The following is a 13,376-nucleotide window of genomic DNA, read 5'->3' on the forward strand; positions in this document are numbered from 1 at the left end:
AACTCTCTTCATCTTGGCCCATGAGTTTTTACTCACTATCGCTCTTCCAATCCTCTCCGCCATCCCACCATGGAGGATGGAGTAAGTGAGCAGCTGGTGGGTGCTTAATTGCTGGTTTGGGTCAACCCACCACACCAAGCTACCAAGAATCAATAGCCCAGTGTAGTTCTGAATGGTCTTCTGTCAAACAGAAGTTCAACTCACTGCTAAGTCCCATTTGGCTTCCCCGCCTGGACATGTTCCTGTGCGACCTCACCTAGGCGTTCCTGCTCCAGCAGGGGGATTGGACTAGATGATCTTTTGAGGTCCCTTCCAATCCCAAACATACTGTGATACTGTGATACTGTGAAGAATATGTGCTCTACTAAGATGAAGACCATCTCCTATCCCATAGGCTAGCATGTCCATCAGCTCCTCCTGGGTCTCTTCCTCACATGTCATTCAAGAAACATTCTTATGAAGACTGTGTACCCTGGATTGTAATTCAAAATGGATCTTATGGGATTCTAAATATGCTACATACTGGAAGTACAACTAAACATCTGAATTTCCGGTCTTTGAAGAGGTGATCATGCTGTTAGTGAAAAAAAAAATTAGCATTTGCAGATAATGGAAGAGGGGTTTTCTTAACTCAAAGTAATTAAAAGACTTGCTAGTATTTCTTGTGACAGAAGCTTTGATTAACATTAAAGGCAGTTCTTGGTATGTTTTTCCATCAAAGTAAAGTTGTGAAAAGAAAATAAGTACAGGTCTAATTTTCAGCCTGCAACCTACCCCCAAAGAAAATCAGGAGAGGCTAACACTCGTTTTTCTTTAAGGGAGATGGCCATTTCTCAGTTTTTCTAAGACATTATCTGTTCGCTAAGAATTTATGTACTAATCATACTCCTTTCAATACGGTAGTGCTATGGTAAGGTTTATAGAGTTATTTCTGATGCCATTAACTAGTTGACAGCCTTGATCTTTATTTCTATCCGCAGAAAACTAGTTGGGACACATTTCAACCCCAATCTGCTGTTTAATTGATAGAGAAGTTAGACCTGACTAGAATCCTCACTGTTGAGAATATATGCTCCCTTTTCCATTGTGTACAGAATAAGAGAACCATAAGCAATGTACTATATTACTGTATCAAATATAGTAGAGGAGATAAAGTGGTTTTGGTTTGTGGTTTTTTTTTTTTTATTTTGTTTCTCGGTTTGTTTTTGGTTTTATGTGTTTGGTTTGTTTTGTTTTGTTTTTTAAATACATTAGTAGACAGACAGAATGTATCACACGGCATGTTTCTACTATCCACAGAATGGGAATCTAACAATGCAAGAAACGTGACTTTAAAACAAATTCAACCTACGTTAGTATCAACAACAGACCAATACTAAGAAAATCAGTGAAAGCCACAAAAGCTGCTCTAGCAGTAGTGACCAGTGCAAAACTGAAGTAATTTGAAGGTTTTGAGTCCCCTATTTAAGGACTGAGAAAAGGCCTAAGATATATATTACTTGCAAAATTTCTTAAATGGCATAATGCTATAAACACCTATATATTAAGCTGGTAGCACAATGTAGGAAACGTGGGCTCATTTAAATAAGGATTGTAACCCAGGCAGCAATACTGACCTAGCAAGCAATAGTAAAAATGCTATAGATGCCTTTTTAGCTCCAGTTTTTAATTTCTAAGCTTAACTTTTTAGATATCTACCTCTTTCACGTTACAACAATCACCAAAGAGACTCCGCATTCTCCAGACTTTGGAAAGCTGTGAATCTTGACAATAAGTCACATCTTATGAGAACCCACTCAAACATTTGAAAAAAAAAGGGATTAGAATTGTTTTAGCACTGAAAGTACCTCCTGTGTAGCAGTGTGACCACCACCAAATTCCAAGAAAAAACCTTATATTCAGAATTGAACTGCCGTACATGCTACACATGTATCTTCAGCAAAATATCACTATCTCTGAAATGGAGAATTATTGCTATCTAGCAAACAATAAAGCAAGAAAGGAGAAGGGAAATTTTGGCAGGGTATGTTAACATAAGCCTTTGTGTTTACAAAAAGAACCATAAATTCTTAAATGCCATACAGGCAGGGAGTTTTAGCACATCAAAAATAAACATGGAAACCGGAAGATATCCAGTTTATCAAAGGTAAATGTATTTTAGGAAGATTATCATTCCAAGCATACTGTTGGTGAAACAGATTCAGAGAGAAGTCATGAGAACTATATGAACTCCAGATCACAGTCTTGCAGAAACAGATTTAGGTAATTACTAAAAAGTAAGAAGGTATGTGGTTTGAGTAGGGTCCATAATTATTTACATGTGAGAAGATTTCTCTCAATAAAAGGCTCTTCAGTTTCGCAGATACAGGTCCAATAATGGCCTGTGGTTATGAAGTTAGGTAAAGTCAGATAAGTAATAAGATATCTATTTAAAAAGTCAGGTGGTTAAGCACAAGAACAATTTTCCATTGCTTGCAATCATTAAGTGAAAATACCTTATTAAAAGGTATTCTTACCTAAACCCAAGTATGGCTTTACTGCCAGAATGACTGGTGATATCACCTGGTCTGTGACTGAAACTGGCAGACACATCAGTTTTTTCCTAGACTATAGAAAACCTATGGATGTCTTAGTACAGGCTATACCATTTTCTGTAAAGGTGAAGTTTTCAATAAATGCAGAATTTGCTCTTGAGGCATTTCATGTTTCTGTTCAAGTTGGTCAAGACAGGAAGGAGATGTAGACAAACAGTACGATTTGGAAATCCTCCAAGTCTTACTCACACTATTAGATGTTGGATTAAGCTATGTATCAAGAAATTGCACCAAGATTTCAGATAGCTGTAACCCTTATCAGCAGATATCACACATCCTTATGATGCAGACTTTAAGGATAAAGTCTAAGAGTCTTAAACCGAGAGAAAGATTTGCTTACGCAAGTAAGCTACTGAAAAGTAAGCTGAAGTGACGATTTATCTCATGAAAATTATTTCATAGTAATATAGTTTCTGGGGCACAAATAGCAGATTCTGGCAGGGCAACAGGGAACTGCACTCATTCCAGAAGCCAACAGGGATCTAACCTATTCTCATTCTTCATACTAAGAAGAAAAGTTGAACAATGACAGCTACAGCTATAATACAGTCTAGAGGGATGTACACTTAGCCTTTCTACACAGTAAAATCCAGGAGTTTCATCTGTCTGCATTCCATAGATGTTCTATAGATGGGAAGCGCGGGGAAAACACAGTATTTGGTCTGAGGAAGTGAGAAGTGGAAGCTGGAGAAGAAACTTGGCAAAACCAACATCCAGAAAAAAGGCAAGGGAATAAAGCAGTGGTGAGATTTGGATGGGAGAATCCCCAGCGCAGTGGGCAAGGGAAGCGAGAGGGCAGGGGAGCACTGGTGGATAGAGCTGGCTGTGTGGCATGGGGGAGAGGACTCACACCGGTGTTGGACCAGGATGAAGCATTTCAGAAATAATATAGAGAGATTCCAGGTTACTTCTGCTCTGCCTTCAGGATGAGTTTTGCAATATGCACACACAAAGCATCCCTGCAATAAGGTAACCCTCAAATTCTCTTCTCCAATTCACCCACTGTCTATTCTTTTTATCTCTTTTTTTTTTTTTATTCTTATTTCTTCTGGGAAAAGTCAGAAATGTCAGTGGGCTACTAGTGTAATTCAGCCCAACTGAAGTTTTTCATGGTCTCCCAGAACTGACAGCACTCCGTCTTGCTCCTTTTGCCCAACTCTTTTTTTTTCTGCCCCTGGGCTGCATCTGAATCCAGCTCCTCTGAGCCACAGGAATCTGTGCACATAGAGATGCCACCACATTCTACACACTCCCAAATCTTGAACCAGATCCCTCCATATCTTGTGGAAACAAGCTCTTCTACAAACCTGTTACAGGCTTGGTCTAGTTTGTCTGCATAAACTCAATTGTTTCAAACAGAGAAATATCCACTGCAGTCCAAATCACAGGGCAAGGTTTGTAAACTTGAAGGAGGAATAAACAAAAAGCTGGCATGATTGATTTGTATTATTCTGTTTGAAAGAAATATAAATACTGAATAAGGCAAAAATGACAGAAATAATTTGTGAAATTCTTAACACTTTCTTAAGATATTTCATAGTACATTCTTAACACTGCAAAATAACTTCTAATTACTAATACCTATGTGAAACACTATTTCTTTTCACCTTTTTTTTTTTACCATTGTCATTAAAACATACTCCTGAATATTGGTGTAGGTGTTAGAGTTCAGAGCTAGAGGAACAGGTGCTGTATTTTTACCTAAGCAAGTATGAATGCATAAGTGGGATTCTCCCTTTCAGAATGTAAAGATGTTGGAGGAGGTATTCTGATTCAAGTTGAACTCACAACTTGTCTTTGACCCACTAAAGCATGTATTCAGACCAGAATGTCCTGAGATCTGCAGGACTCGGCACTAGGGGTCAGAAAAGGTTAATCTGTGCTATTAATGTTTATGCAGCACAGTATTTTGCTGTTAACATTAAAAGGGATTAATTTTTTCATTTCTTCTCTCCCAGCTTCTTTCTGATTTTGAGCTTCTACTTTCAGCAAAGCAAAAAAAAAATATAGGACTTCTCTACATTGTTGTTGTGATAGGGACATGACAGACTACACTTTTCACTTTATAGGACAGCCTTAGATATCTTTTGTTTGAGCTCACTGATTCACTGGTATCAGCACAGACATGGAAAATTCATAGGAGGTCAAATTCATAGCAGGTGAGGGCTGTACATGTGCCCCAGAAATGTGCCCTACAATTTATTCCCTTCCCTAATTTTCTGAGTGCCAAGGGCTTGTCATGCAAATAAACCAGCTCCTTCTTCAGCATCTGTCTGCATACAGAGGATAGTTTTTGGCCATCATCACCTTCAACTATTCCTAAGCCCAGACCAAGGAAACAGCCCTCACAGATGCCAAGAGCCACAGATGCATCGTTAGAAGTAGATGTCATGCAGAGCTCAAGAGCAGCTTAGGTAAAATCTTAAGTCTTTGAGTGAACTTTAACTCAACTGAGCCGCTTCTGAGTCGGGTAAAATACCATGACTACTCCTCTTAAATCCATTATATTGCATTTCAATAGGAAAATTATAAATTGCAAAAGAAACCATTTTAAGATTCTAAACAGGTGCATCAGATAGCATATAAATATTTGAGAAACAATCTTCTTGCCTGTTAAGCACTGTTAACTAAATACTTTATACTGACATGGAATATATTGAAGAAAAAGTCAGTATTAACAGTTGTCAAACATTTGTAAAAAATTACATAAATATTTACCTTTTGTGGAAGAGTTAAAAGTCTCTTGCTCTTCAATGAATTAAATGCACGGAATGATGGAAACAGAAAAAGAAATCAGCAAATTTAAAGTTAGATAAAGAAATGTGTTACATGTGACAATGGCATGTACAGTAGGCAGTACTCCAGCATATGTAAAAGTAATGTAGAAAATTAAAATGACAAACCATGACAAATAATAAAGACTATGACTTTTTCTTTAAAATTAACAGGAACAATGAAGTTACTGAGATGCAGATTGTGGACTCTAAATATTCCGCTCGAGCAGTATTGTCATACTCAAATTTATGAATGACATAAAATTCTTAAAATTGCTTTAAGCATCTCTCTCTCTCCCAAATCACGTAGTCCTGTTTTAGATTCCGAAGCCTTTTCTGCAATAATGAGTGTTACAAATTTATTTTCTATTAACCAAAATCTATAACACACAATAACCACTGGACTATTGAAAATTAGACTTTAAGGAAAACATAAAAGATTATGAGGCTTGAATTCATTCACAAGAGTTAGCAATGCTGAGAAAAAATACTCTCCAGCGTGAGTAAAGATTCCACAAGCTGCCTCAAAATATGCAGTGCCACCTAATAATTTCAAAATAAAGCCAGAAATATGAAGACAAAACAAACAACACTAAAAGACTAAAATCTAAAATTGAAATGACTTATTGTTTTTCTTTTACCACTCACGTTTTATACTGATGGACCTGAAAAAAGGTTTTAACTGAAAGGGTTTGATCTTTTAGCATAACTCAAGCCATACTCTCACTGCAATGACATTTCAATGATCAAGTACATATACAAAGAACAGTTTTCACTAGCTATTAATATTTTTTAGGATCTTAAGTTCGTAAAATATAAAAGTATATTTGCAACTCGGATGTATTATTTGACAACATACTGATTTTTCTGTACGAAATTCTGATTTCTCTTTGTTTAAAACACTGTAGATCAAAACACTTCATTCCTCTATGTTGTGACTACCATTAAATACTTGTGCATATACTACACACATGAACTTTATACAAGTAATTCCCCCCTCAGTATGAGCAGAGTCTTCGGTGTAGCTTTCCCTCATGAAAGCAGCACACACGCACACACACACTTGACCCGGCACCCAAGCCGTGTCCAAAGCTTACGCAGCTTTTTCTGACCCCAGCTGAGATACACTGGTACTTAATGCTGGTCACACTTTCGCTTTTCCAAAGGTCACTGCATAAGGACTATTGCCACAAACTGATGCCACCGGAAACACGCACAACGACACCAGTTCAGTTACATTTACGGATGCTCTTTACGTGTTAATAGGCTGTTGATTATCACAAACATTACTCTCATGATAGGACTTCTGAAACATGAAACCAAATTTTTGAGGGTACAAAAAAGAAACCATGCTGTGAAGAGCCAAACTGAAGCAGATACAGGGAGAAAGACCTGTTTTGCAAGAATTAGCTCTTAAAGATAATTTCTATACTACAATCAACCATTGCACATTTATCTCGCTGGCTCATAAATTTCAATAATGCATAATACAATTTTTCTTATTCACTTTCTAGATTTCCTAATATTATCCCTAATGTTACCTACTGTAGCTAAGGAGTGTAGAAAAGTGCTATGGATCTTCAGACTGTATTCATTTCCTTCATCAATACAATGATTAACCATTATACAGGAGTGTAGAGACCCACCCTCAAATTCTGTTTAGGCAAGAATTCCTGTGATGTTTGATAGTCACAATGACAGAGTAAAGATCACAGAAATATGCTTTATACAAAGTATCATTTAAAATCCATGTAACTACATAACAAAATTGTTATAGAAACAGCTGAAAAACAAAGTCAACGCAGGATCCCCACCCCTCTTAATGATTTGCACAGATCCATTCAAACACGATGCAAATAAAAAAAAAAAAACCACTGATGCAAATCTCTTAGAGCTCGGCACAGGATGACATATTGAGAACATAGTATTGTCCTTACCATGGCTTACAATTCCACTACATTAGCCACTGAGCCCAAACACCTTCATATTCATAGGTTCTTATAAAATTATCAGTTTAAGCAAAGAAATCAAAAACACTTCTTAAGTAGCGCTAGTTAGAGCAATGGCTACTAAAACACACACAGACACACCTATATTAGAATAACTTTCAATACTCATCTCAAGACCTTTAGTTCCAGTAACATCCCAGTGTGTTTCGCACTCTAGGAAATCCTGCTGATGGGGCGGCAAAGGAAAGAAATACAGCTGAAAGAAATACAGCCATGTCTTCTTTCTATATCACTGGGATGAAAATAAAACCACATTGCCTAGAAGTTATAGAAGTTTATAATCTTAACTGTAACCACTTTTAAAAGTCTGCATGTACTGGAGTTGCTAAAAATACTATTTAGTTAGAAGCATTCCAAGCGGAAATAACTACCTCATTTCCCCACTCCAAAGGTAGGCAAAGTTGTTATTCCCTTTAGAACACAATCAGCAAGAACCCTTTTTTTAATTTTTTTTTTTTTTGCTAGTGTGCATAATTATGCTGTTTTGAGGTTTTAGTCCTTAAATTGGACTTTTTCCTCTACATTTAAGATTTCTTTCTGTGTTCCTCATCAGTTGTACCAACTGGAATAGGGACCACTACCTTGGCCTTCTCTGTAAGAATTACTTCCATGAGATTATTTTTTTAAATAAAGTGTGTCTACTAATAAGGACCTTTTAAAACTACCTTATTTTCTCACAAGTTGGCTTTTATTGATTCTCAAACTGTTGACCAGAGCAGTAACTAAGGCAACATCATCTGGTGGAGACAATGAAACAACTACCTTTTTAGTTCTAAACTTGACAATGACAAAATGGAATGTCCAAGATGCAATGTCAGTCCTAGAAGAAGCCTTATTAGCAGATACGATCATTTGCAATTGAGAGCTAAAGACTGAGAGTAAAAATCTCATCTAAGATTAAGAGTTAAAATATCACTGTTTCTCAAGATGAAAACCACTATCAGTCTCCTGTTTCTTCATTAACTCTCATGCCTTCCGTAACAAGAGCTTCAGAGAGTCATAAAATTACTTTACTGGATTCTTCTATGCCTCTCGAATACGCAAACAGCAAATAAAAACCCCACTCTCAATGTACAGATATTTCATCTTTTTACGGCAATTAGCGTGATTTGTAAACCAGACACAGATTCATAGATGTTTACATTTAGATGTGTATTCAACCCTCGTGACACAACAGAATTTGTAGAGTGTAAAGAAGTACATTGCTATAAAAATGATCTCTTACGATATATCATACTGTATTTCCTTGAAATGCAGGATGTCATTACTGACCACCAAGAAGTAGCTTTATTTATAAATGAAGAAAATGCAAAGGATTTTGAAATGCTCCCTATAACATGTGTATATTGCACTAGACTTTGACATCATCTATATCCATGGCGACTGTGAAATTAAGTCATTAAGGACACAATTCAGTTCCAAGTACAGTTAATGGAAACCTTTTACAGACCTCTGTGTGCTTCAGAATCAATCCTACATTAGGGTTAGATCACTTCTAGTCACTTCATTTGACCCAGATAGTCATTTGCAAGCAATTAAAGAGGTGAAAGTGATATTAAAATTTGATACTGTAAATCAGAGCAAATACTATGGTCTTGTAGCCTCACTGAATTTAATTTCTCAGAGTAGTATTAAGTTTATACATACTATCATGTTTATTACAGAAGATACTGACAAAACCATTTAAAAATATTTTATAAAATCTCTTCAATTGAGTAGTTCTCTGCAAATACATTCTCAGCTTGAACAAAGTGTTAAACATGGGTAAAACGACAAAAACTCCCCTTCAAATAGACAAGCCAGTCATTTAGACAAAACCAAAGTACTATGTAGAGAAGAAAATTTCTTTAGCTTTCATTTCCATGTGCTGTAACACAGCCATATTGACATAGGCGATATGATATATAACAACGAAGTAACCGGTATGTCACATCCTACTTGTACATTTTATATGTAAGACGCAGCGGTATGAACCATGAGCATTGATGGGAGTTCACTGAAATCACATTACTTTACAGATGTTCACAGTATGAACAGCTTTCTAAACCTAGAGCAGCTTTAGCCTTCTGTCAAACTTTCGTTTTCTCTTTCCTCTTCTGTATACATCGCATCTCTACTTATTTTCACGGTTTTACATTCATTTTGCACATCTTCAACAAAATGTAACTAGTATTTTATTCTCAGCACACCAGTTATCAAGAACAGCAGAAAGATGATAGATGAAAATCCAAAGGAAAGCCAACTTTAAATTAAAAGCTGATTCATGTTTATATACTGTACCAAATTCCGAAATTGCAGAAAAACCCATGAAAGTTTAAATTACTTTTTACATTTGCCTAAAAAGCTTCCAACTTATTAATATGCAGAAATAGAAACTGTAAATGTAGTTTGTAACCAGTTTATAATCCAGACAGTCCTAGATTCACTACAAAACAAAATGAGAGGACTCGAATGTAAAGTTGAAAATGAATAAAACTCACTTGTATTAGTATATTAATCATTCGCATAAACACATGCATAAAACAAGAATACATTTTCTATGTGTTAACTGAAGGTGTAGTATGCCATCACAGCTCAAAGCCATAAAATTAATGTAAGCTGATTGCATGTTAATGTAAGTCACCATACAAAAAAACAAACAAACAAACAAACAAACTATGCTTATTTATCATGATAAGAAGGTCATAGTCAGCAACATTATTTATAAAAGAAAGCAGTCTGCCAACAGTTCTATAAAGCACTACAATATATTTCATTCTTAGAAGCATCCCTTCAATTTCCACGTAGAAGAAAACCTTGCAGTACATGGCAATCTAAGTTGTTGCTTGTAGTCAATGAAAAAACAGACTTTTTAAACACAGAGGAAAACCTGAATGTGCAAATATTGTACATTGTGCCATTTCATTTTACCATAATAGCTCATACTCTGTGTGCTGTATGTTGCTAGAAAAGGAAACAACAATATTCAGACTTGTTTGATATTAGTATGTAAAAGACATCTTCCACAACCACTAGGTCTTCATTGTTTTTTTCAGAAAAGATCAGCACTCTTTGCCTGCTCAGTTTATTCTTAAGAAAGAAAGAGCTCATGACCAGTGCTTTCACATTTCCCATAGTGATTATTTTAATTTTTTAATCTCTGAACTACGAACCCTTGAGGTAAAAACTATTTGTGATATTTATTATTGATCTATGTTAACAGTGCACAACAATTAATATAAACCACAAAATAAAAATTACTAAGACTGTCAAAATATTTGCCCCTGATTTCTTTACCAGAATACAAACTAGATATATGTTGGAAGCTACCACAACTCTAATAGAAATTCTAAAGTAGACAAACTTAACAGGGTACTAGAAAATTAAGGCAATTAAACCATGTGTGATAATCCACCAGTCAACTCCACTGGATTTCCCAGAGTACAAATACGTTTTCATTCTCTTCTTATTGCTTTATTGGTAGAATTATAGCATTGAACATGCAGTTATGAAAGTAGACTTTAAGTACAAAAATGTAAGAAATCAAAGAGTTTGAGCTATCATAAGCTCATTATTTGATACCTTGCTCTATACTGCCACTTCTTACTGGAACTTGCGGTAGCTGTCTTCCCCTGCGACTGCTGAAGGATGTGTCTGCAGGAGGAGACTGTGTGGGACTTCCTTGTTGATGTATTCTGCAAATGAAATTAAGATAAAAGTAAAGTAACCCAAAGGAAGAGAATTTTTTATATTCTGAATTTTAAACACGTATTAAGTTTCATATATTGAAGATGAGATTGAAGAAGTTGGCATTTGGTGTATGCCATATGCACATACCCAGGTCTGGATACTGTGTAAAAACTGATAAGGCCTCACATTTACTGTCTCTAATGACCTTCAATTAAGGAAAACTATTTTCCTTTGTTTTGTTGGGTTTTTGTGTGTGGGTTTTTTGTTTTGTTTTGTTTGTTTTTAAATAAGGTACTAGTCTAAAACCACTGAATGATACCCAGTTTTCTAAGAACCATTTATGATTTCAACTCACAATTTAAGTATGTTCTCCTGCACTGGTCCAAGGGCAACACAAAAAGCCACCTCTATTTCTTTTATTAACTTTTATGTTCTCTTTGTGCTGATGCAACAATAGCACAAGGGCAAAGAGAACTGGACAGCAAGTATCTACTCCCATGGGATAACGTGTTGTTTTTCCCTGAACTCAAAAAGGAACAAGAGCTTTAACTTCAGTATTGGGGGGGTGCATGTCTGTGTGTGCATGGAGAATGTACAAGATTTTTAACATTCTTACTTAAGTAAATATTCGAAACCTCTTTGGCTGAATTCTAGCTAGCGCTATTTCAGAGCACCCTGGCTACTTGATTTCTTATACCTAGATCCAGCATCTGAGTGTAACACATCAAACACCTTTGGAACACTGGTAAGTTTGCATTTAAAATAAGCAGGGTCACCTCTATTAACTAGGGGAAAGACTAAGCAAGTAAAACAAAGATGAGAAGCAGCAGACCGCTGAGAGGGAGAGCTTACTATTCAATGTGCTTGCTAGTTACAGCAGTATCACACTCACTGTAGTGGATAAGCACTATTCTGTCTACTACACTAAGGCTGTAAGAAGATAATTTGCAATTTTAAGTAACACATTTGTGCAAGATCAAAATACTGTTGGCTTTCACACTATGTAGACCAACTGACTTTCTCTTAGCCTATAAGATGAGAGCTAGCCCTGTGAAAAGCATGTGATTTCCTGCACAGTGTTTATGCAAAATACTTTGATAATTTTCATATGGATACAGAACAAAACACAACAATGGATGGACAAAACACAGCCATTTTTTTTTTTTTTTTTGCTCTTACATTGCATAATTACTTAAGTTCAACAGCAAGAATTACCATCTGGATGGTGAAGATAGGCGGCATAAAGGATATGGGAGAAGTGTAAATACCATGAAGAGAGGATAATCTATAGTGCCAGAATGAGTGAATGCACCATGTATGCTCAGGAAAGTACAACACCACACTGACACCTGGGAGGCAGAACACGAAAGCTGTGCTGTACACGTAATAGCAACCTTGTCAGAAGTGGAGAAGGCGGTGCCGACCCTCCGGGCGCTAGGTGATGTACAGAGCATAAGGGTCTGATACTAGAGTGCTCACTCAACCTCGAGCGAGCGTGATGTTTTCCCCTAATGACTGGCTGTTCAGTCGTTCGTGGGGTTGGAAGTCCCCTTCTAGAAAGACATGGTAGCAGACCCCTAAAATATCAGGGCCAAAAAGAAACCGTTCAGTTGTTAGCTCCAGGCACACCTTCCCATGCCCCCCTCCACCAAAGAACATTGCAAATCCTGGCTGCAGGACCAGGGTTGATATTTCAAAGTTATAAACTCTGAATGCAAATCTGTTCTCAAAATGATGAACTGCAGAACACTCACCACTGCAGATACAAGTGACCCTAATTGTGGAACTGTTGAACTGCACTGCATTTAGCGGACAGTTGGTCAAAAACTCCAGCTGCATCTTAAACACAGGAAACACAAGCTAACAACACCTGTGACATAAGTACTAGCACAGAGTAGGATATGAATACTCAGTTTTACCACAAAGTGTTTCTGTTCTAAAACATACCTTTTGGCTCTTTAAAAAATATTAACTGGATTTCAATGAGTGTCCTAAAAAAGGACAATATGTAAGCACATATGTAATTCCTTTGGTTGCCTTAGGAGTTTGAAATAAGGAATCTAAGTATCTTTCTGCTGTAAGGAACTCAAATAAAACTATAATTGAAATATATAGCAAAATGATTAATCTTGTTAGTATAATAAAGCATAATTATTAGTAGTTTAGTAATTGCATCCACTGCAAGTATAAAATAACATGAAACATTTCAAGTTTGGAGAGTGACAAAGTATTCTAAGTGTGCCTTTTTATGCTTCTTTGGTTTTCCAACAGTGCAGCATTTTGTAAATAGTACTACTGTATCTGCTGTAATTTCAAAAAATTTCCATTTA

The 13,376-nt window shown here is 36.4% G+C and overlaps 1 protein-coding gene across 50 annotated transcripts in view; it reads right to left on the bottom strand.

The window, feature by feature from the left end:
* RIMS1 (regulating synaptic membrane exocytosis 1) overlaps positions 1 to 13,376 on the bottom strand; it is a 316,668-nt gene that overhangs the window by 76,986 nt on the left and 226,306 nt on the right. For 18 of the 50 annotated variants that reach the window (XM_071806904.1, XM_071806877.1, XM_071806872.1 and 15 more), the window contains 3 exons: positions 12,441 to 12,623; positions 10,939 to 11,051; positions 5,313 to 5,342 (listed from right to left, as the gene is read on the bottom strand). In XM_071806904.1, coding sequence (XP_071663005.1) covers positions 5,313 to 5,342; positions 10,939 to 11,051; positions 12,441 to 12,623 — 326 coding nt within the window. The remainder of the gene's footprint in view (positions 1 to 5,312; positions 5,343 to 10,938; positions 11,052 to 12,440; positions 12,624 to 13,376) is intronic. The other 32 variants (XM_071806901.1, XM_071806909.1, XM_071806903.1 and 29 more) reach the window with 3 other exon arrangements.

This window comes from Patagioenas fasciata, chromosome 3 (assembly GCF_037038585.1).
Source record: "Patagioenas fasciata isolate bPatFas1 chromosome 3, bPatFas1.hap1, whole genome shotgun sequence".
Taxonomy (NCBI): Eukaryota; Metazoa; Chordata; class Aves; order Columbiformes; family Columbidae; genus Patagioenas; species Patagioenas fasciata.